This window comes from Geotrypetes seraphini, chromosome 3 (assembly GCF_902459505.1).
Source record: "Geotrypetes seraphini chromosome 3, aGeoSer1.1, whole genome shotgun sequence".
NCBI classification, from domain to species: domain Eukaryota; kingdom Metazoa; phylum Chordata; class Amphibia; order Gymnophiona; family Dermophiidae; genus Geotrypetes; species Geotrypetes seraphini.
The window spans coordinates 356,717,047-356,742,112 of NC_047086.1; the positions used below are offsets into that span (position 1 = coordinate 356,717,047).

General features: G+C 42.9%; 1 protein-coding gene across 2 annotated transcripts in view; it reads left to right on the top strand.

The window, feature by feature from the left end:
- Positions 1-486: 486 nt before the first annotated feature.
- LYPLAL1 (lysophospholipase like 1) overlaps positions 487-25,066 on the top strand; it is a 55,066-nt gene continuing 30,486 nt past the window's right edge. The window contains exons 1-2 of one of the 2 annotated variants that reach the window (XM_033937441.1): positions 487-631; positions 9,309-9,408. In XM_033937441.1, the coding sequence (XP_033793332.1) occupies positions 556-631; positions 9,309-9,408 (176 nt within the window). In that variant the 5' untranslated portion in view covers positions 487-555. Of the gene's footprint in view, positions 632-651; positions 791-9,308; positions 9,409-25,066 lie in introns of those variants that run through there. The other variant, XM_033937442.1, reaches the window with a different exon arrangement.

Here is a 25,066-nt window from a genome sequence, read left to right on the forward strand (position 1 = left end):
TTTCAAAATGATTAGGGGTGTTAAACCCAATGGAAATGACCTCTCCCTGGACAGTCAAGGGGGTGCTCAGGCATTCATAGTACCCACAGAGCTGGCTTCTATATCTGCAGCCCACTGTTCCCCCCTGAGCGAAAGTCCTCGAATTGCATTGCTGGGGCTGGGGAGTTCTTCAGAACACTGGAGTTCCCTGGAGTCCAGCTGAACTTGCCTATCCATCACTACTGAAAATGTGAACAGCAACAGGAGAACTCCAACTTACAGCCCGTTTTCAAGCTTTTCCCAAAACGTGTATTATATTAACATCTAGCTGCTCAGAGCTACAACCTTTAAAACATAAAGCTTGTAGTCGTATTGCAATAAATTGTTAGCCTCTTAAGGACAGATACATGCAGCAACACCGCTCACACCTAGACACACCCGGAAACGTCGACCAGCGATTGCAAAAACGGCACACACGCGTAAAAAAATCGAAGCAAGTAGTGGTACTACCCTGTCCCTCCCCTTTGCGTCACAGCCTGCGCGCGCTAATCAGGAAGTAGTCGGAGTCCTGCTGTCATGTCCGCGCTGCAGAGGTGTGTGACGGCTCCAGTAGGCAGGCACACCGCCTCTGTTGTCTTTCTGCATGGCTCAGGTGCTTAGCTGCATGCGTTGCAAAAGAGCTGTCAATGTGCCTTTTTTGTTTCATTCTTTTCCTGTGAGCCCGTGGCAGTACGGAAATCTCTTTTCCCCGCATGCGCAGAAGTGCAACTGCCTGCACGGGCTTCTCCTTGGAACATGGGGCTGCCTATGGGTGGGCTTGCTAGATTATTAATGTCTGAACAAAATCCAGTCGCATCTCTTTCGGTCCGTGGAAACACTTATATGTTGGCCGGCAGCAATGACTGTCTGTTTTTCATCAGTAATGTTTTCTTCGCTTTGATTTACGTCAAGGATTTTTGGTTGACTGTTGAAGTAAATGACTAACTTCCTCTGGCAGGCGCTGGTGCCTCTTTAAACATCACTAAGAAATATGTATACATATATATGTACAAGTGTCCCAGTGTAAACTTTAATGCATAATTTTTGGGTTGCAGTATAAAATGAGTTAAGCATGCTTGGTTGTAGTGGATTGCAAATTAAGTAGGATTCACGCATGATAGTTGGAACACCATTATTAATACAGATGAACTTAGGTGTATTATTAAACTTAGTTCATAATTATTATGTCCTGGCATTGGAGCCAACTTTTCAAACTTATTGGGAGCATTAAACCCAATGAAAATTAGCTCTCCCTGGATACAGTCAAAGGAGACTGTGTCAGTATTGGGGAGCACCAACAAAGTTGGCTCCTATGTATCCAGGTTGCCTTTTGTAGCTTATTTATCCCCACCCCCCTTTTACAAAACCATAGCGCATTTTTTTTCGCACCGGCCACAGCAGTAACAGCTCCGACTCTCAATTCTTCTGAGTGTCAGAGCTGTTACCGCTGCAGCAGACACTAAACACCGCTTTATGGTTTTGTAAAAAGGGGGGGGGGGGGACTTTTCATGAGTGTTTTTCAGTTAGGGGTTATAAAACATGGCAAATGGCTGCAAATTGGTTCGTAACAATGATAAAATTATACTCTCCCCATTTTATTTTCCTGGATCATCACAGAGGAAAAAAAATCCACATAGTAGAGGACTGTATGTGTTTGTTTTAATAGCACTTTGGGTAAATGTCCTACACCATGCATTCCATCTGCTGCGGTCCATCCCAGACCAAAATAGGATGTCACGTCGGAGAAGGGGCGTGACCTTAGCAGAGGGAAAGTGTGGTGGAGGCCGTGCCAGTAGCCTGCTAGAATGGCTACAACACCAGCGATCCTCTGCAGGCCATAATTCATTTATAAAGTTAAACTGGGAGGCCAGGGGGAAGCCAGACGACAGTGGAAAGAAGGGGAAAACATGCTTGCCTTCAGGGAGCCCCCTAAAGCCGCGGGGCCGAGGGTAACATGTCACGTGATGTCCCCAAAATATTGGGGGTGCTCGGAAACTCACAGTGCTGGTGCCTGTGCTATGCAGCACTTCTGACCAACCCCCCCCCCTTCACCAAGAGCTCTGACTTCTGACCTCCTAAAGCAGGAGCGGCAGTGGACAGCTAGCAAGAGGCCATGTTTAGGGCAGGCTTTGCGCTGCTGCTCCTCCTTTATGAGGTCCGAAGGTATGTGGGGAAGAGGGTTGGTCACTGAATCGGCGAGCCCAATTATTTTTAAAGAAATCGATTCGAATCAATTCACAAAAGCGAATCGGTGAATTGGGCAGCACTACAGTTGGCAATCCAAAATAAAGTGAGTTTTTAAAATATATCCTTGTACTGTAGAATCTATATTAGTATTTTTAATGTTTTATGCCCAGTCTGAACAAGCAGGTCAAGATGATTTACAAAATTAGTAGTATGTGAAAGCGTGAAATCTTTTGGTGGTCCTTGGAGCTTCCTCACATTCTCATAAAAACAGCCATACTAGATCTGACCAATGGTCCATCTAGTCCAGTTTCCAACAGTGGGCAATCCAGGTCACAGTACCTGGCAGACCCCCAAACAGTAGCAGTAACAGTATGCTACTGATCCAGGGCAAGCAGTGTTTTCTCCCATCTCTGTCTTAATAGCACACTATGAACTTTTCCTCCAGGAACTTGTCCAAACCTTTCTTAAACCCAGCTACATCTTACAATGAGTACCAGAGTTAACTGTTCTTTTAGTTAAAAAAAAAATCTTCCTATTTGTTTTAAAAAAGTATTCCCATGTAATGTCATTGAATGTTCCTTGGTTTTTGAACTTATTGAAAGGGTGAAAAATTTATTCACTTTTACCCGTTCTACATCACTCTGGATTCATGTCCCCCTCAGCCATCTCTTTTCCAAGCTGAAGAGCCTTGACCTCTTTAGTCTTTCCTCATATTGATCATAGTCATTCCTCATTTTGATCACTCTCTTTCGAACCTTTTCTAATTCCGCTATATCTTTTTTAAAATATGGCGACCAGAATTGTGCACAATACTCAAGGTGAGGATGCACCATGAAGTGATATAGAGGCATTATACAATAGACTCTCAGTTAACCGGTACCCATGGGGATTGGTAGATGCCAGATAAATGTAGTTTCTGGTTGCTTGAGAGTCACTATTAAAAATAGGCCTAACTAATACAATATACCCCATCCTATGCCATACCATAAACTGTTCCAGTCAAACTACTGGACACATGGTAGGAAAAAAGGAGGCATACTCAGGTGTGGCGTGCCAAGTTTACACTTAGGGCTCCTTTTATGAAGCCGCGTTAGCGGCTTTAGCGCGCACAACTTTTCATCACACGCTAATCCCCACCGCGCTAGCCGAAAAACTACCGCCTGCTCAAGAGGAGACGGTACCGGCTAGCGCGGCCGGTAGTTTAGCGCGTGTTAAACCGCTAATGCGCCTTCGTAAAAGGAGCCCTTAAATTTCCGTCAGAAATTGTTTTTGTTTTTATTTAAAGAGATTTTTTTTTTTTGCTGGTTGCTTGAGTTCCAGTTAACAGAGAGTCTACTGTAATATTTTTGATCTTATTTATCATCCCTTTCCTAATAATTCATAGCATCCTGTTTACTTTTTTTCCCGCAGCTATACACTGAGCAGAAAATTTTAGTGTAGTTTCTGCATAACATCCAGATCTTTTTCTTCAGTGGTGACTCCTAAGATGAACCTTACCATAAAGTAACTATGATTTGGATTCTTCTTCTCAATGTGTGTGACTCTAGAGAATGACACGGTGACAAAATTCATCACCGTTCCCGTCCCTGCGGATAACCGCGGGAAATAATCCCATGTCATTTTCTAGTGTCTATTTCAACCTCAGTCCTTCTACACCAGCATTCTTCAAAGCAAAGCTTGCGGATCAGTGGTTGTGCCCAATTATACTCTGATTCTTCCCTCTCTCCTTAAAGAATGACATGAAGATGGTTTCCCGCGGTTATCCGCGGGGACGGGAACGGTGATGAATTTTGTCACCGTGTCATTCTCTGAGTCTTTATGTGAAAAAGATTGTAGATCACTGTCTTACACATTTGTTGTGGGGTTGTTTTATTCACTTTCTGAAGGTACAGGAAACTAAGGGCTCCTTTTACTAAGGTTCGCTAGCGTTTTTAGTGCATGCAGGATATTACCGTGCGCTAGAACTAACGGTAGCTCAATGCTGGTGTTAGCGTCTAGCGTGTGCAGCAATGCCCTAACGCAGCTTTGTAAAGGGAGCCCTAAATCATTGGTCAAAAAATTTGCAAAAGAACTGTGTAAAATTCAAAATACAGTAGCCTCTCTGTTAACCGGAACTGAAGCAACCAGCAAAAAAAAATCAAAATATTGTAATACTTTAAATAAAAATGAAAATAAAATCAATTTCTGATGGAAATTTAAGTGCTAACCGGCTGCGCTTTGGGGAAGGGAGGGAGGGAGGGAGGGCTTTGTGGCTCAGGACCGCTGCCGTGCTGGTGCTTCAGAGGCGGGAGGGAAGGGGGTTCGTGCCTCAGCTGCTTAGGAGCGGGAGGTAAGGAAGGGGGATTTGTGGCTCAGGACACTGCCGCGCTAGTGCTTCAGGTCAGGAGGGAGGTGGGGTTCGTGGCTCAGGACTGCTTGCGCTTGTAGTGCTTCAGGGCTTGAGGGAAGGAGAGGGGTTTGCGACTCAGGTTCGCTGCCACTAGTGGTTCGAGGGACACTTTTTTTTTCCCCACTGGTGATTTTTTTTGCCTGTTAACTGAGATTCTATTTCATATACCAGAAATGTGCAATTCTTAACTAGGCTGATGAGAGAGAAACCAAAATGGTTGTATTTACAGTAGAGGTGGAAAATGTTTTGGAAACAGGCACTGACTAGGTTGTATTCTTGAGCATCAGAAAGGGTGTGTTTATGTATGCTTGTGGAGGGCCAGTCTCAATAGTGTGTCTAAGTCCGATTTGGATGTCTTAAGAGATGCATCCAAAAATTGGGGGGGGGGGGGGTAAAATGTCCATTTTCAAAACTGATAGACATCTTTATCTTTTTTTTTTTAATTATTGGCTGGATATCTAGATGTTTTGGCCCTTAGGATGTCCAACTTTTTTCGGCCATGTTTGAAAAGAAAAACATCCAAGTGAAAAACATCCGAAACCAAGCCATTTGGATGTAGGTGGCGCTACCATTTATACTACACTGACCAAACAGATGTGCTAGCAAAGCAGTGATGCAGTGGTGTGAACTTCACATAAAAGGTGTTAGGTTTACATCTTACCAGAACCTCCTTATAATACAGTGGTGCCTCACACAACGAACTTAATTGGTTCCAGGAGCAAGTTTGTTATGTGAAACGTTCGTTATGTGAAACGCGTTTTCCCATAGGAATACATGTAAAAAAAAATAATTCGTTCTGCAGCATAAAATATGCTAAGATGACATAAAAAAGATAAATTTTTTGTTATTATTTTTATTTAGATACATCTAAAAACATACATCTCCCTGTCCTTTTACTTCCACTATCTTCCTATCCCATCTCTATTCCCTTTTGTCCCTCTCCCCATGATCAATCATCTCACCACCTCTCTCTGCCCTCACCCTCAGGGTTCAAGATTGCTTCCACTCTTTTTCCTGTTGTTCTCTCTGCCTGTCACCCTATGATTTAGCATCCCTTCTGCCCTTGTCCAATATTTCCCCTTCTCTCCCTCCCTCTCATCCCCTGCTCCAACATGTGCTTTCAGCGGCCTTCTCCCCCCTTAAGCGTCTTTTCTTCTCCACTCCACCTTTCCTCCCTCCCTGCCTCCACCTTTGTGGCGCTTTTGCACCCGACCGACAACAGAACAGGCCCGGTCGGACAAATCTCCCTGTCCTGTAGCCGCGAATCTAAATTACCTTCTTACAGCAGCTGGATTATTGAAGCTGCTGTAAGAGGTAATTTAGATTCGCGGCTACAGGGCAGGGAGGTTTGTCGGCCGGGCCTGTTGTCGGTCGATCGGGGGACCTGACCAGCTGTGCACATTCTTCGGGGCGGACCGCCCCCTCCCCCCTCTTTCGTTCGCCATTGCCTTCTTCCTACCTGCCCTGCCGCAGCCGAACGGAAGTCTTCCTGATGTCAGCGCTGACGTCGGAGGAAGGGAGGGCTTTGCTTAAGCCCTCCCTCCGACGTCAGCGCTGACATCGGGAAGATTTCCGTTCGGCTGTGTGCTGCGACAGGGCAGGTAAGGAGAAGGAGACTACCCTCGCGGCTCGACCAACCCCGCTGCGATCCAACCCCGCAGGAACCCCGGACTTCGTTGTGTGAAACGAAGTCCGTTGTACGAATCAAGACATAAAGTTCGTTGTGCGCAGCGTTCGCTGTGCGAGGCGTTCGCTGTGCGAGGCACCACTGTATATGGTGAGCCCTAGACTCCCCCCAAATCTACTGTACTCATCTATCTACCACCCCAATAGCCTTTATGGCTGTAGGTGTGACCTGTATGGAAGTATAGTAGTTTGTTTGTTGTTTTTTTTTTGGGGGGGGTTGTTGGACTCACACTTTCTACCGTAAATGTAGTGGATAGGGTGAGATATGGGCCTGGTTCCTCTTCTCTGTGGTTCACTACACCACCCACCAGGCAACTCCAAACACCTTGCTGCTGTACTAGGATTACCCATACCAGGTGCTGCTGTTATAGAGACAGATATGTACTGTTTCTTTCACATCTTTAGGGGGTGGGGATGGGAGGGAGTCATTGACCACTGGGGGAATGGGGTGGGGGGTCATGACTTAATCCCTCCAGTGGTTATCTGGTCAGTTTGAGTACCTTTGTGGCACTCAGACACTTTTAAAACAGATCTAGCTTGAGGCATCTAAATCAGTGTTTTTCAACCTTTTTACACCTATGGACCGGCAGAAATAAAAGAATTATTCTGTGGACTGGCATCGGTCTGTGGACTGGCGGTTGAAGAACACTGGGCTAAGTCGTGGACCAGACCTCACCAATCACTACCCAATCTTCACCCCAGATCCCACCCCCATAATAGCACTAATTCCACCTTGCACGTCCCGTGCCTCATCTGGAAGCCTTCCCTCTGACGTTGCAACGTCAGAGAGAAGGCTTCCGGTTCAGGCGCAGGATGCCCGTAGGAGCCACTGCCCGTGGCTTTGTGCACTGAATCAGTTAGGAAGAGGGAGCTGGCTCAAAGATAACGCCGCATCGATCGCACCGTGGACCGGCGGTTGAAGAACACTGTTTTGGGCCTGATGCATGTGCTGGCCCTGTGGACCGGCAGATAATTTCTGTGGACCGGTGGTTGAAGAACACTGATTTAAATGACGTCCGGGACATTATAGCAAATGTTTGAATATCACCGCATGATGTCCAAGCGCTAAGCACGCCCAAATCTTGCTCATAACATGCCTCCTTGAAATTTGGACGTATTGAGAACAAAAAGCTTAGCAAGTCTGTTTTGAAAATCAGCACTTGGGGGGATATTGAGGCTCCTCTCAGCCCCCACTTGATGCCTCAACTGCTGTTCTCTGCCCTGGCTGCTGAGACTGACCTTTCTGACCCTAGCACACGGCAATAATGAGAGGCCTAGATCTGAAATCTGTTGTGCAAGCCCTGATTAAGAAAAAGTGCTCTCAATTGTTCTCTTTAGTTGTTAGCCTCTAAAGCAGCATAGGTTTAGGTGAAATAAGGCCATTGGGCAATTTTTCTTTATTTAATTTTCAATAAATCACTCTGATATTTGCATCATCTGACCGTATGGTCTGCTTATCTGCATAGCTTTCTGACCCTAGGCCTTTGATGTTTCTCTACACCTTTAACTGCCGCTGTTTCCAACTGACACCCGGTGTAAATCCTATCACACAACCTGGGCATGCAGCCCCCAAATTCTATAATACTGTGCGTAATTCTTTGGGATGCTCCTGACCCGCCCTTTTTTAGGTTAACACACAAGAGGATTTAGGTATGGATCTTTATAGAATCGTGCTCAGCCAGAGAGCCCTGTGCAAATCCAAATTAGAGCAAATCAACATCAATAATTAACAGCTAGTTATTGATAAAAGCTCATTAACTAAGGTCCTCTTTTACTAAGGTGTGCTATGCTTTTTAGCGCGCGGTAAATATTAGTGCACGCTAATCACATGCTAAACGCTAACGCATGCATGTTATCCTATGGACTTGTTAGCGGTAGCGTTGATTTAGCGGGTGCTAAACGCATGCTAAAACACTTAGCGCACCTTAGTATAAGAGGGCCTAAGTCGATTACTGCGGCGGCTCATGGTAATTGCATGGAAGCCCATTGGGATTTAACGGGCTTCGGTGCGGTTGCAGCGTGGCAACCGCTAGCGTGGCTTTGTAAAAAAAGAGGGAGGGGTAATTTATTTGCGCACGATCTCAGGATCACGCCCAAATTTGGGTGCCATTTATAGGTTTTGAGGGATAAATGTTATTACTTTTTACGAATAAAATTTCCCCCTTTATTGCAACATGGCTCTGTTTTCTTCCACAATCAAACTAGACAAGGTAAATGTAACTCGAGCAATTTAAGGGTTGTTTTTCTTTTCTCACATTCAATGAGTAAACCATCCATTTATCCATAGACAGTGGCAGCCATTTTTTAATTGTTTTCAACAGATCAATAGGAAGTGAGTGTAGTTTGGCCTGCATGCTTTCATAGTCTTGGGGGGTCTCTGGAAAATATTGGTAGGGATGCCACTTAGGGCCAGACTGTAATGTGTGATGTAAAGGTACCTGTGTATGGAAAACCTAACAGAGACTAGTTATTTTTATAAAGGCTGCCAGGTAGTATACTGACAGGCTGAATTTCCAGAGTTTTAAAATAGTGACCTAGAGAGGAAAGTGTTTGTAATCCTTAGACAGTTGTCCTGCATTATTAACAGTCATTTTTTGTGTTTTCTGACAAATGCTTCGCTCATTATTCTGCAACATAGGATCATTGTGGATTTTGACCTTTCCAGTTGCAGCTCGAGGTGAACTGCATTCAAAAACAGTTGGTATTCGCCTGTCTTTGGGAGGCTCACAATCTTAAGTTTGTATCTGGGGCAGTGGAGTGTTAAAGTGACTTTCCCAGAGTCACGAGGAGCCGCAGTGGGATTTGAGCTAGGCTTCTCTGGTTTTCAGCCCATTGCTGTAACCGTTAGGGCTACTCCTTGACTCAACTGTGCCAAGTTTACTCCAAAAAGCTGTTTTATGTGGGGTGTGTCCTTGGCAAATGACATGTAAAGAATAAGGTTTCTTGGTTACGGAGGAAAATAAACTGAATTGTAGATACTGCATGGTGGTCTTCACTATTACATTTAAAATGCTTCCATGTTTTTCAGGTGATACTGGACAAGGGCTAAGGGAGTGGATCAAACAAACTTTGAAACAGGATTTGCTTTTCCAGCACATTAAAGTTGTTTATCCCACAGCACCTGCTAGGTACTGTATCATGTTAAATTACAAATTCTCTCTTTTCAGATGATCCAAAGACTAATTGGATATATCATAAATGCCCTGCATTGCTGTATTTAAAAGTAGTAATTCTTCATGGTGTGAGCTGAACATTTTCAGCTGGTTTAATGGCACTGAGATTGCCGTTATGAGTCAGTGCTACAGAGTGGTGATCAAACGTGGCTGTGTATGTGATGAAAATTAAGATCTGCGTAAAAATACATTTTGTTTAGCATACAGCTGCCAGGATCTTATGTCAGTAAACTGGACTGTTTCTGAAGTGGTCTTGAATGTGAAGAAAATGGTGATAGAGGAATGACCTCAGTAATAACCTCTCTGATCTTAAAACACAAAAGGTAATTTCCTAAAAGCATTTATTAATGTGATCTGCCACAGGGCCCATTGGATAAAACGGGAATCCACCGTTCTAGGATTTAAGGGTAAGCTAGATGTGCATCTCCTTATGAGAGGCACAGAGTGATATGGGGACTAAAACTATGCCAGGGTACACCTGGCGGGGCCTCCGCGTGTGCGGATCGCCGGACTTGATGGACCTAAGGTCTGATCCGGAGATGGCAATGCTTATGTTCTTATGCGTGTGTGTGTATGTGAGATAGTTGTTAGTGAACAACTCCCAGACCGGTGATTTTTCAACTTTTTCATCTCGCATTGCACAGACAGGGCGCTAGGATTGTCAAGACACACCATCAGCTTTTGCATTAGCACATGCTTGTACAGACTAACACACCCAATCTAAACAATAGTTGACTGAAGAATGACACTGGTTCTGCCCTACCTCCAAGCTTGCCCAATGACCCTACTACATTTATGAAAATCAGTGGTGACCGGCTATGTTGCACAACATGGCTGATCGCTGGGCTTGCTGGCGTGCCCAATATTCACCGGGAAACAGCCAACTATCTCCTGATGAATATCACGGATAGTTGTCCAAATGGGACTTAGCCGGCCAGCAGCTGTTCTCGGTCAGCTAAGTCCCACTGAATAGTTGCTGTAGTAAACTAAAACTGGCTTATAGGGGGGGGGGGGGTTGTTCCACACTCTAAACTTTAAATGTTTTACTTAGTTGCAATCCTTAATTGGTACAGGCGGTATAACAAATCAATAAATAATAATATAGAATAGAGAGATGGAGATATTGGCGGTGGGTGAGGATTGTACAGATTGGATTCAAATGTCATTTTGTTCTAGTTCAGTGCTTTCCCCACCATTGTTCATTCTGTGTTCTGCAGTGAAAAGGGAGTATGATAAAAGAAAAGTACCTGGCCTGAATTTTTTTTTTTTTTCCCTGACAGATGGGAACTGCATATGGTATATTGCATTCAAGCCCCTGTTCCCGATAAGCACCATTAGCTGAAATGGTGATAAAAAACAGATGCACTTAAGTAATGCCTGCTACAGTTTGGCACTGACATACAAACAAAGATATGCTTACTTTTATTGGTTGAAATGTAAATACCAGAGTTCTGTACTGATCTACTCCAGCTGATTTTTTTAAATGTTTCAATGTATGTTATTTACCATGTATGTCTGTGTGTTTTTAATTTCTCTTTATATGAAAAAAAACACCTTAAAAAGTACAGTAAACATTCACTCTATAAGCCAAAATCTTCCCCCTCCTGCTATCCCTATTCCACCTCAAATAGAACAGAAGTTCTTGTGAGCATCTTAGAATTATGCATTTGATTCCCTAAATTAAACACTTTTTATTTGTAAAGGTGTGTATATGTGCAGGAATAGTGTGAGAAGCAGTTTCATGGTTGCAAAAGATTAATGCTTGGTTTCAGATCTGTAGAAAAGAGTTTTTGTTGTCAAATGATGTGCACACATGATTTGTTCTTGTGTGTGTTAGGAAGGATTTCTATTTTGGTGACATTATTGTCTTCTCTTTTATGTTTAAATCTTTTTATTAGTTTGAAATAAGAAACAGAACACAATAACAACCGATCAATCAATCAGAACATCAGAAATCTTCCCAACCCCAACCCTAACCCCAACCTACCCCCCATCCGCCCACCCACCCTCCCATGGGAACAGCCCTTTGATAAGTACCAGATCAATTCAACAATCTACTGCGTACAGTTGGTGTTAATGTAGCACAAAAAGGTACCCAACAGCGTAAATATAAAGATCCAGACTTAGAGTTCATATCTACAATGGCCAGGCATTCATACCCCGCCAACTGGATCATCTGTGTCCGCCAGTGGGAAACAGTCGGGGTATTTGGGGACAGCCAACACTGAAGAATAGTTTTAAGTCCCATAAAAATAGTTTTCTGAACAAACGCAGCAGCTCCTGGACGAGTGGGAAACAAAGTAAGTTTCAGCGTGAAAAGAAAGGTGTCCGTTGGCAACCAGGTGCATTGCCAGAGAGACTTGACATGCAAGCAAATGCGTTTCCAATAAGCCTGTATTCCCGGACATAGCCAAAACATATGGCCCAAAGAAGCCCTCGGGGCCGCACACTTCGGACAACAGTCAGTTGTCTTCTCTTTTAAACTTCTGAGAGTAAGTAAAACCTTTTGCCATCCCCCTCCAGCCTCCAGTAGCAATTTGGTAGTTGCTAATTGTCCCAATATGTTGAAGGATTGATTATTTGCATGTGTCTATATGTAGCCATTAAAGGCAGGGCCGGATTAACCAATAGGCCATGTAGGACCGTGCCTAGGGCCCGAAATTGTCAGGGGGGTCCGATGAAACAGAAGACTCGGTTTGTTTGTTTTTTTTCCCTTGGCAATGCAGGCCCCCTAGGAAAGATCGGCAGCGCTGGGCCCCCCTTCACAAAAGATTGGCAGCACTGGGCCCCCCCCCCCCGGAAAGATAGGCAGCGCTGCCCCCCCCCAGCAGATCGACAAAACCGCCCTCCCCTAGCATCGCCATCAACCAACCTGAAAAAGTGACATCGGAGGGGGTGGACCGGCAGATGCAAAGAGTTGCTGCAAGGTCCCGCGATGACTGCGTCTGCCGGCTCTGCTCAGGGAAGAGGTAAGTGACGTCGGAGGGGTTGGACCGGCAGATGCAGTCATCGCGGGACCTTGCAGCAACTCTTTGCATCTGCTGGTCCATCCCCTCCGCCGTCACTTATTCAGGTTGGTTGATGGCAATGCCGGGGGAGGACGGTGTTGTCGATCTCCCGGGGGGGGGGGGGGGCAGCGCTGCTGATCTTTCACGGGGGGCCCACTTTACCAAGGGAAATAAAAACCCCAGAGTCCTCTGTTTCTTCAGCGAGCCCCCTCTGACCTAGAAGGGTGCTGGAGGGAAAGAAAAGAGGCAGGGTGGTGGAAGGAGAGAAAGAGGCAGATGCTGATGGAATTGGTATGCAGGGGAAGGGGAGAGATATAAGGAGAAGGATACTGGATGGAATTGGGTTGAAGGGAAAGAAAGAGGGCAGATGCTGATGGAATTGGCGTGCAGGGAAAGGGGGAAGGATACTGGATGGAATTGGGTTGGAGGGAAAGAAAGCAGGCTGATGCTGATGGAAGTGGGGGAAGGGAGAGGAGAGAGTGAAATTCTAGACCATGGGGGTGTGGGTGTGGGAGAGGGAAGGGAAGAAGAGAAGAGAGATGCCAGACCATTGGAAGAGGGAATGGATGAAGATGGATTCCAGAACAATGGGAGTGAAGGGAAAGATGGAAGGGGGAGTCATACAGTTTCTGGAAGTGGCACAGAAGGACAGAAGATGAAAGGAAGAGAGTGACAAGAAGATGAGGAGAGCTGAAACCAGACAAGACAAAGGTAGAAAAAAAAAATTTCTATTTATTTATTTTTTTGCTTTAGGGGATATGCATTGCTGTTTCTGTGGTATTGCATTGTATGCAGAGTCCAGCGTCTTGGTGGTTTTATTTAACCTTTGTCTTCATATTTCTATTTTATCCCCCCTTTTACAAAACTGTAGAGCGTTTTTTTAGCGCTGGCTGTGGCTAAAAAACATACTACAGTTTTGTAAAAGGGGGGAGAGGTTAGTTTGTGATTACTTATTCCATACTAGGCGAAGGTGTTTTTTGTGTTCTATTTGTATGAAAGACATGGTTATTTGTTAGCGTTGACTAGCCTTATTTGGCGAAATGCATCAGGCATGGTTCTTGGGAGCACCTTGAATTAACCTGATTTGAATCTCCTTATTTTCTGCCAATCTTCTTTAGTTTCACGTTGGATTCTTTGGTGGACTGCTTGCCTTGTTGTTTCGTTGCAAATTAACATACATGGAGTGGAACGTACTAGAGGAGTTACAGATTTGGTTGTTTATACATACATATGGGTTACAGTTGGTTGATGTAGAGTGAGGCAGTTGAGAGGCATTGTAAACTTGGTTATTAATATAGACTTATATTTCTGATAGTATTACTGCTTTACAAATATTTGAACACTTTCATATATGCATGGAAAGGGTTCAGAGTTAAATTCCTGGGTAAGTAGGTAGGAAGGGAAGGAAGGGGGATTTATTCAGAGATGTTTGGGGGTTGCATAGAAGAAAAACTGTGCACTGGTATACTAATCTTTGTTTGTTTTGAATTTGAAAAAAAAGAAATACAAGTGGAAATAAAGAAGTAAAGAAGAAAACAGATAAATGGGGTGGGACATGGATGGGGTAGGGGCGGGGCATGGGCGGGGTGGAGGCAGGGCAGGGCCAGGGGGGGCCCAGTGTACTTGTGTGCTTAGGGGCCCTCGAAGAATTAATCCTGCCCTGATTAAAGGTAGAGTTACCAGATATCCGGGAAAACCCAGACATGCCCCCTTTTTAGAGGACTGTTCAGGTGCCCAGACGGACTTTCCAAAACCCAGCACTCTGTCCAGAATAAGGAGCATGAAATATATTTTGCTGTGTGAGGTCATCAGGTACTTGTAACCGGATTTGGAGCAAGGTGGATTTAATTTAAATCAGAAAGACTTGATTTCATTTATGGGTTTTCTACAGAAAGACTCATTCTTGCTCACCCCCTATCATGATCGCGATCCCCCCCTCAAATTGCCATGAATACCGGTAGGAGAAATGACCAATCTCTCCTGCCGAGGCGCACCCCCGACACCCCCACCCCCTGCGAATAGGGGCAGGAGAGATGCCCAATCTCTCCTGCCAAGGCGCACCCCTGGAACCCCCCCCCCAACAACACCAGCAGGAGGGAGCCCAGACCCTCCTGTTGAGGCGCACCCCAGAACTGCCCCCCCAAAAAAAAATACTGGCAGGAGGGAGCTCAGTCCCTCCTGCCAAGATGCACCCCCGGAACACCCCTCATCCCCGACAACACTGGCAGGAGGGAGCCCAGGCCCTCCTGCCAAAGACTGTCCCTAACCCCACCAACAACTACACCACCACCCCGGACCCCCCCCATACTGACCTTAACGTTGACCGGCCAGATGAGTTCCTGGTCCAGCCAACAGGCCCGCCAGCCTGCCCTTTCCCGGAATTGGCCCAGTTGCCTTACGCTACTCCTATGGGCGGGACCTTAGACCCATGGGCCAACCCATCCCATCTGCTCTTACCACATCCTCTGGTAACACGTTCCAGAGCTTAACTATTCTCTGAGTGAAAAAAATTTTCCTCCTATTGGTTTTAAAAGTATTTCCTTTTAACTTCATCGACGGAGTGAAAAATCGATCCACTTGTACCCGTTCTACTCCACTCAGGATTTTGTAGACTTCCATCATATGTCCCCTCAGCCATCTCTTTTCCAAGCTGAGTGGATAATAGTCAAGGGTGGAGGTACCATTAGTCTGACTCAGTATAGCAGACCTTGTGCTGTGGAATCCCACACTTCAGGTCTTAAAAAAAATATCTCTCCATGCCTCAAACACTGTTCACAGTCAGCAGCTGCCTTCAGTACTGCCTCACTTGCTGCAGATCTTAAGAATCTGACAATTTTTTGGCATGGTTGCTGATCATTTGCAATTTCAGGGCTTTTAGGTTCACAGAACATAATACTTATGGTCGTATATTTTATGTGATGTTTCTTCCAAACTCTTATTCACCAGAGCATTAAGGTCTCCATTTTTAGTTCTTTCAACCACCCCATTAACTTCTATTTTACCTGGTTCCTTTGCTGTCTATCAGTTATTAGCAATATTTCATGAAATCTGGATGCTCTTACTCCATCTTTTTTCTAGAGCCAAAATAACTTCCATTTCAGTATCATGATATTCATATTTTAAAGGTTTTCTTTTAAATATGGTCTTTTGATTTCTTTCACATGTTACCTCATCCAATAAATCTTTCATGAGTCTCTGGATTTGTTTGAGATAATATTGCTTTCTAGTGCAATAGGCACATCATTCTTGAGCACATGGGTTATGTATCTCTGATCATGAGATCTGATGTAAAGAACCTCATTTACATTTTTCTGCTCCACCTCCCATCACTCTGGGCTGTCCTCCAATTCCTCAGTTTTACTTTACACGTGAGATGGTAGGAGCCTGTCTATTCTACTCATGTTTATTTTTCTTTAAATTCTTTTTTTTTTTGTTATCCAGTCATGAGGTTTTTCCGTGCTGCAGAGGCTCCCAGTCTTGGGCTCATAGAGAACACAGACCTCTGAGGATACCTGCTTGGCCAGCCTGCACTAACAGTCTGAGAGCACAGGGACTATTCCCTTGAGAGCAAGGCTCGCTCCAGGTTGTGTCTGCAAAGAGCTTGAGTGCAGGTTGAGTGACCCCATGGCGGTTTTTCATGATCAGGTGCTGACTGTGTTTCCTCCCCACATCTGTGTGTACATGTTCCGGTAGAGGTTTGAGGTTAGTCTAGCCGGTAGGACTGAGGAGCAGTCTGAAGAAACAAGCTATCCCAGGTTCCACGCTTGTCTGAGGCAGAGGTTCTCTGCAGTTTCTGTGCACCTAGCACCAGCATGGCCCTGCAGGGAGGAAGAGAGAGAAGGAAAAGGAAAGAGAAAAGCTGAACCAAGGAAATGAAGGAAGAGTGAGTGAAATATTGAACATGGTGGAGGAAGGGATGAAAGAAAGAGTGTGAGAGAAACATTGGTGTAAGGGAGTAAAAGAGGAGAAGCTGGACACAGGGAGATATACAAAAAGAGGGGAGATGCTGTGCCTGGATGGGAGCAAAAAGGGGAATGCTGCTTGGGAGTGGTATATGGACACAGAGGGGTAATGGTAGACATGGGAGGGTATATGGACACAGAGAGAAGATGGTTAGACATGGGGGAGAACTGAAGGCAACCATTCAGGGAGCGGCGCGATCCCAGGCTGGAGCGCAAAAAGATTGCTCCTGCCTTGTGCACTGCTGGCCCTGACATAATGAGGCAGCTGTCCAGTGAGGGAGGGGCAGGAACACGGAAAGCTCGCTCCTGCCGATACACCACTGGACCACAAGGATTTAAGGGAGATTTCAAAAGGTAAGACGGGGGGGGGGGAGGGGAAAAATTGTTACATTCGCTCCATAAGTCCATAAGGCGCACTGACATTTCCACCCACTTTTGGGGGGAAAAAGTGTGTCTTATGGAGTGAAAAATACAGTAATTTTATAGCTGCACTAGATATGGGCTTAGCATGTGGGAAAGTCCTGCGTGTGTTCTTTTTCCTTGCTGTCTCTGTTTGCCTGTTTCATCCATGTACCATGCTTGTTTCTCTTGTTGATTCCCTAATAAAAATGATTTAAAAAAAAAAAAAAAAAAGCACTAAAATCATTTACTAGTACAGCTTAGTTAAATAGACCCTAAATTCTTCTTTTGTAATTTTCTTCTTGGTCTTTTTTTTAAATTTCTCAGTTAAATATTGAGATACATAATAGTGAAATTCTGCAGCAGAATTTGTCAATGGTTCATTAATATTTAATGATAAAAGAGGCAGATAAACCAATGCAGCTGGACACTTTGAAAAGTTTATTTTGTGTCAAACAAATGTACAGTGGTGCCTCGCATAACGAACGCCTCGCACAACGAACGCTGCACACAACGAACTTCATGTCTTGATTCACACAACAAACTTCGTTTCACACAACGAACTTCACACAACGAACTTCGTTTCACACAACGAAGTCGCCCGAGCTGCCGATGTATTGCATCCTTCCGCGCAGGCACTGCAGGCAGTCGTTAGTCACTGCGCTTAACTGCCCTCTCTCAAAGCCCTTCGCCTGGCTCCCTGTGCAGTGGCGGACCGTCGGCTCGCCTCCTTTTATGGAGGGGCCCGGCGCCTACTGCTGATGCGTTGGGGGGGGGCGGAGCTACTCTCGCCGCTTCCCCGATGCTAGAAAAAAAAAAAAAAAGAAAAGTTAAGTCCCAGTTTTTGCCGCTGAGACTCTGCCCTCTCTCACTGTATACAGTCGTCCTTTTAAGATAAACTCAATATTTTTTATATATCATGGCTTCTAAAAAAAGCAGGAAGGTGATTTCTGTTGAAATGAAACGGGAAATAATTAGAAGGAGTGAATGTGGGGTAAAACAGTGTGACCTCGTCAAAGAGTTTGGCCTCAGCAAGACCACCATTTTCACAAATTTATCTTTTTTTATGTCATCTTAGCATATTTTATGCTGCAGAACGAATTATTTTTTTTAACATGTATTGTTATGGGAAAACGCGTTTCACATAACGAACTTTTCGCATAACAAACTTGCTCCTGGAACGAATTAAGTTCGTTGTGTGAGGCACCACTGTATTATAAAGGATAACACATTCGAGCACTGACCAGTAATAGATTGTCCTTCAAAGCTCTATTTATTCTCACTTTTAAATGTTAAAGCACTAGTACACAATATTTAAATAAAACAGTTTAATTCAGAAGCTGTCCACATTTCCTGGCGTTTAGTTCATACTCTTTTTTTCTTTCTTTTTAACTGAATGTTTGTCTTTCTACAAAATTGTAGTACTTTTCAATATATAACAGAAGGCACCTCTAGAACGAGTCTTTCTGACCAGAGGCTTAGTGAGTGGCTGCAAAAGAGCTGGGCCCTTTTACTAAAATGCATTAGGTTGTTAATGCGTGGTTTGGACAGCATTAACAGGTAGCGCAGAAATGCATTAACAGCGCACACAGTATATTTCCAGTTAACGTGTGGTGGAAAGAAGCACAGCTAGGCAGGGAATGGGTTGAGAATGGGCCATGGCATGCTAACGCTTGACGCTTGTGACACTTGACATGCTACGCTTACTTCAGGTAGTGCAGGACAACTTACTTCCACCTAAATAGAAGGTGCTAAATGGTTCTGTGCTAAGTGCAAGCGGAGTACAGCATGCTAAAGGACAGGTTACATGCTGGGGGGTGGGGGCACACACACACACACGGTACTGCTTTAGTTTTGCACTTGGCAAATGTTAATTTCCTGGATTAGGTGCATTAGATTTTGTACCTAATGCACTTTTAGTAAAAGGATCCCATAGTTGAGTAAGTAACCCTTTCGAAAGTGACTAGGGCTGTGGCCACATTGAAAGATACTCTAAATCTATGCATATACACGGAGGAGCATTTTCAAAAGAATGTCTAAGTCAATTAAAAAAATGTCCAACTTGATGGCATTTGTGATCATGGCAATTAGTTCTATCATATTAACATAATCCTACTGTGTGTGTATATCTCATTACTAAGCAGCCCACTAGTCTGCTTTTGATTAAGCTGATCTATATGAATGAGTTGGTGAACTTGCTTGGCTATCAATGGAAAAACAATAATAAAAGACCTGCACTTTCACGGTTGCTTTTTCTCTCTTGGGGAACACTACAATGTACATTCTCGGCTCCAGAGATGTAAATTGTGAGAGGATTTTCTCTGAAAAGTTCCCTGTTTAAGTTAGAATAGAGATATGCCTTATTATCAGCGAGAGCTCAGTGGGTGATCCACTTGAAATGGGTCTGCTTATTGTATATTTCACTTCAATTACTTTATTCTGGCCAAAGTGTTATATGTATCTAAGCAGGTCAAAGTTAATTTTTAATATGCTGACAAACCCTTAAATAGCTTGACTTTGATCATTTTCAGAACTGGTCCTTGGTTTTCTCCATTTGTCGTGAATGTCATGCCTTAATTTTTGTTTGATTCATTAATAGTCTGATATTTGATATCAAATTTGTTACTGGAAATGAAAATTTAATTGTAAAGATTCAATGTAATCTTTTTTTGTCAGGCCTCTTATGCTTTATTAGGTTTTTTTTTCATTATTTTAGGATTAAAATGACAGTCTGAAGAAATAATGAGTTCATTTCTAGTGCAATAGGTGTGTCATTCTGGACAGTAGGGTATTCTTCGCCCCATGCTTGCAAACCATGCAGAAGGAATCCATTCCAGATTTTCAACTTCTTCTCCAGGAGGCCCTGCTGCCCCCTTCAGTTTTTCCTTCTGTACTCAAGCTGGAAGGTGTCTTTCTGATCTGCTCTGTATATTTCTTTATTATTTTCATGTTTTTTGCGGCTTTCAGTGCACCAGAGCTATGCCTGTGTGGAGAGGAAGCAGACTTAGGTCTGCAGCTGGAAGGTTAATCCCTTGAAGACCCGTTTGACCAGGAAAATGTGGGGGGAGGTTCTGGAAGCCAAATTTAGGCTGTTAGAAAGAAAGCTGATAGCTAGATTCTCCATGGTATAATTTTTAGAAATGTTCCCAATTCCATGCGTAGGACCCAAGAGGCAGGCAGAGCTACGAAGTCTCAATGCATGGTTGAAATGATGGTGCATGGATGAGGGATTTAGATTTGTTAGGAACTGGGCAACCTTCTGGGAAAAGGGAAGCTTATTTTGAAAGGATGGCCTCCATTTTAACCGAGATGGAACTAGGCTGATGTCGCTAACGTTTAAAAAGGAGATAGAGCAGCTATTAAACTGAGATGGGGGGAAAAGCCGACAGTCACCCAGGAGCGGATGGTTCGGTGTGAAGTATCCTTGAAGGCTACTATTGAAACAGGATATTTAGGAAGTCCCAATAGAGAGGTTTCAATAATTGTGAAAGAAAGCCAGAAGTGTTTAAGAGGAAGACAGAGTAAAGGACTCTAATTACCCTGTTATCTTCTCAGCAGGCTGTAGATACAAGGAAAAAAAACACAACTTGAACTGTGTGTATACAAATGCTAGAAGCCTAAAAAGGTGAGTTAGAGTATATAGCTCTGAATGATGAGGTAGATATAATAGGCATTTCAGAGACCTGTGGGAAGGAGGACAATCAATGTGATTCTGTGTTACCTGGGTACAAATTATATCGCAAGGATAGAATAAATAAAATTGGAAGGGGAATTGTACTATATATTAGATGGAATTGAATCAAACAAAATAAACATTCTGCATGACATAGCAGTATGGAATCCATATGGATAGAAATCCCATGTGTGAATGGAAAGAATTTACAGGTAAGGTTTTACTACCATCCCCGGGGACAGAATGAGCAAATGGATGAAGAAATGTTTACAGACATTAGGAAAGCTGGCACATTAGGTAACAGTATAATGGGCAATTTCTATTACGTAAATCTACCACCCAAGTGTGTTTATTCAAAATCTAAAATATACACACTTAGCTATATCTGGGTGCTGACCCCAGATATTACTCCTCTAAAATCCAGTAATCGCATAGCCATCCTGAAGTAACACACACACAAAAAAATAATAAACAGAAAAATCAAAGAAGTGGAGAAAAAGGCATCAGGCTTTAAGGGTCAGAAAAAACTTCACTTCCACCAAAAACTCATTGTCATCAAATAATCAGTTTACTTTAGAATGCTGAGAAGTGAGGGCTTTCACGCCACGTTGGATAGTTACATTGAATTGTTAAGTGATAAGGTGAATTATGAAGTCAGATATGAACCCCTGATGCAGCCTTCAGCGAAACAAGGATTGCCTCTCGGGTGATTGATGTGCATCTGGATGTAGCAGCCAAGATTGTGGATGAATATGACAAAGCAGTTTTCCAGGACAGCTGAGTATTTTCACACTGGAGTTTTTTTGGATTTTCTTGAAACACCACTTTTCAATCTTCGGAACATTTATCCATAGCTTGATCAAGAGTAGTTTATCTTTAGGAAAACTCCCCAGTATTTGAAAAGCAGCAACAATCTATCCTAAGATCAAAGATTATAACATATCTTCAACAGATTGTTTAAACTATTGACCAGTAGCAAACCTCCCTTTTCTGGTAAAGGTTACACAAAAAATTGTATTCTATCAGATTTCATATAAAAAACCCAACGTCCTCCATCCAAATCAAACGGCATTCAGACTGAACCATACAACAGAACATTCCCTAATCAGGCTTGCAACTTCAATTCTTTACTATATAGACCACAGGAAATCTGTACTGCTTATATCACTAGAACTTTCTGCCGCTTTCGATACCATAGACCATCTTCGTCTTTTGCATCGATTTGAAATCTATCGCAATTTCTGACTAGTTTTCATCTTATTTTTCAGAGCGCTCTTTGAAAGTAACTATTGACAAGATCTTTTCAAAATCATTTACTCAAGATTACGGAATACCTCAGGGATCAATCCTCTCTGCTCTCTTATTCAATATATTTTTGGCCCCCCTTCTGACTTTGGGCCTATCAATAGGATTTACCATGTATGCATACGCTGACAATATCCAACTACTTCACCCTATAGATTCCAACAATCCACAAGACATTCTAGACATTAATAACAAACTAGAAAATATTAGTCAGTGGCTAAACGACAACATGCTAGCACTAAACATCCCTAAATCAAAAACAATGCTGTTTCGTTGTAATGATATTGACAGCTTAATCTCCCCTATTTGTCTACACCACTTCAAATAGTAACTACTATTATACTTCTTTGTGTGACACTTGATAATAAACTATCCTACCATCAGCAAATAAGTTCTGTAGTACAAAAATGCTTCAACAGGTTACGCATGATTCGTTCCATTGCAAATCTTCTGGAAACTTTTTCCTTAAATATTTTAATATACTCGCTAGTCATTTCTTGACTAGAGTATTGTAACGCTTTATATAAGGGAATAACCCTGAAGGAACTCAGAAGACTCCAAATCATGCAAAATACTCTTGTTAAACTCTTATCTAAGGCCAAACAATTTGACCATGTGACACTGCTCCTGATAAAAGGTCATTGGTTACCACTTTCCCACAAAATAACCTACAAAATATTACTTCTAACCTTTAAATCAAGAATCTTCCACTCCACAGGATTCATTGATAGATTGATCATTCCCTATAATTCACCTAGATCACTGTGATCAAGTAACCAAAATCTCTTAGCCATACCTTCATTACATCAAATTGTCTATGATACTACACGGAAATCAATTTTCTCCATAACTGCCCCTTCATTAGGGAACTCATTGCCATCATTCCTTCATGAAGAATCCTTCTTAGATAGATTTAAATCTAACCTTAAAACGTTTTTATTCAAAGACGCATTTGACATATAAACACTCAACAATTTTCACCGCACATGAAAAAATCATTCCCTCCCTATTGTATTTACCCTTTTTGTCTTTCTATCCTATCAATTATTGTATTTCCCCCTCTTAACCAAATGTATGATAATTTACGTCTGTCTGTGAGTCTTGTACTTGCTGCCCTATATTTATTTGCAATTTTACCTTTTGTACGCAACTAAGATATTTAAAAGTGGGATGTCAAATTTTAAATAAACTTGAAACTTCATTCATTTGTTTTGGTGGTGCTTGAACTCTTTGAGTCTTTTCCTTAAAGCCAGCCATAATAAAACTGATTATTTGATGATCAAGGACTAAAAGGGGTGCTCAGGAAGGGTAAGTACATAGCGGGGAAACAGAATGAATTCTTTGCTTCAGTTTTTATGGAAGAAGATACCAGATGCTAGGTCCACCTGGGGGTTAGCGCCCAAGAAAAAGATCTGGGTGTCATTGCAGACAATAGGATGAAATCCTATGCCCAATGTGTTGCAGTAGCCAAAAAAACAAACAAGATGCTAGAAATTATTAAAAAAGGGATGGTTAATAAGACTAAGAATATTAAAATGCCTCTGCAACCTCACTTGGAGTTATGGTCTCATCTCAAGAAAGATATAGCGGCACTAGAAAAGGTTCAGAGAAGAGCAACCAAGATGATAAAGGGGATGGAACTCCTGTTGTATGAGGAAAGACTAAAAAAATTAGGGCTCCTCAGCTTGGAAAAGAGGCGGCTGAGGGGAGATATGATTGAAGTCTACAAAATCCTGAGTGGAGTAGAATGGGTGCAAGTGGATCGATTTTTCACTCCGTCAAAAATTACAAAGACAAGGGGACACTCGATGATATTACAGGAAAATACTTTTAAAACCAATAGGTGGAAATATTTTTTTACTCAGAGAACAGTTAAGCTCTGGAACATATTGCCATGGGTTGTGGTAAAAGCGGTTAGCATAGCTGGTTTTAAGAGGAAAAATCCATAGTCTGTTATTGAAAAAGACATGAGGGAAGGAAGCCACTGCTTGCCCTGGATCGGTACCATAGAATGTTGCTACTCCTTGGATTTTGGCCAGGTTCTAGAGACCTGAATTGGCCACTGTGAAAATGAACTCCTGGGCTTGATGTACCATTGGTCTAACCCAGTATGGCTATTCTTATGTTCTTTATTCTTATCCTAGGGTCCACCTTGGGGGTCAGTACTCAATAAATAGATCTGGATGTCATTATAGATGATACACTGAAGCCTTCTGCCCAATGTGCAGTGGCAGCCAAAAAAGCAAACAAAATGCTAGGAATTTGTTTTAAAAAGCAGGATGGTTAACAAAACTAAGAATACCTCTGTATTGTTCCATGGTGCGACATAACCTTGAGTATTGCATTCAATTCTGGTCACCTTATCTGAAAAAGATATAGCAGGATTAGAAAAGTTTCAAAGAAGATAGACCAAGATGATAAAGGGGATGGAACTCATCTCATATAAGGAAAGACTAAATAGGTTAGGGCTCTTCAGCTTGGAATAAAAAAGACTGAGAGGAGATACGATTGAAGTCTACAAAATCCTGAGTTGTGTAGAACAGGTACGAGTGGATCGATTTTTTTTTTTTACTCCGTCAAAAATTACAAAAGACTAGGGGAATCTCGCTGAAGTTACAGGGAAATTACTTTTAAAACCAATAGGAGGAAATATTTTTTCACCCAGAGAATAGTTAAGCTCTGGAACACATTGCCAGAGGTTGTGGTAAGAGCAGTTAACATAGATGGTTTTAAAAAAAGTTTGGACAATTTCCTGGAGGGAAAGTCCCTAGTCGAAGTGAGTAGCCTATGGGCAAAATTGGAGGGGGGGGGAGGAGTCTGAAAAACCTGCTTTTCAAAGTTTTTGTACATCTACTAGGATTCTCACTTCCAAAATCCTGTTTAGCCATTTTTGAGTCCTCTTTTGGTGCTAAAATGCTGCCACGGCACCCATCATGGATGCTCCAATTTTTTTTAAGTTCTCCAGATTCTTCAAATCATCTCGTTTTGCCTCAAAACTGGCAGGGATGAAGTTCTCAGGCTCTTTTACCCCTATTTCATGCCAGGTACAGTGAGAGATTAGAGAAACTGGGCTTCTTCTCCCTTGAAAAGAGGAAACTGAGAAGGGACATGATCAAAACATTTAAGGTAATGAAGGGAATAGACTTAGTAGATAAAGACAGGTTGTTCACCCTCTCCAAGGTAGAGAGAACGAGAGGGCACTTTCTAAAGTTAAAAGGGGATAAATTCCGTACAAACATAAGGAAGTTCTTCTTCACCCAGAGAGT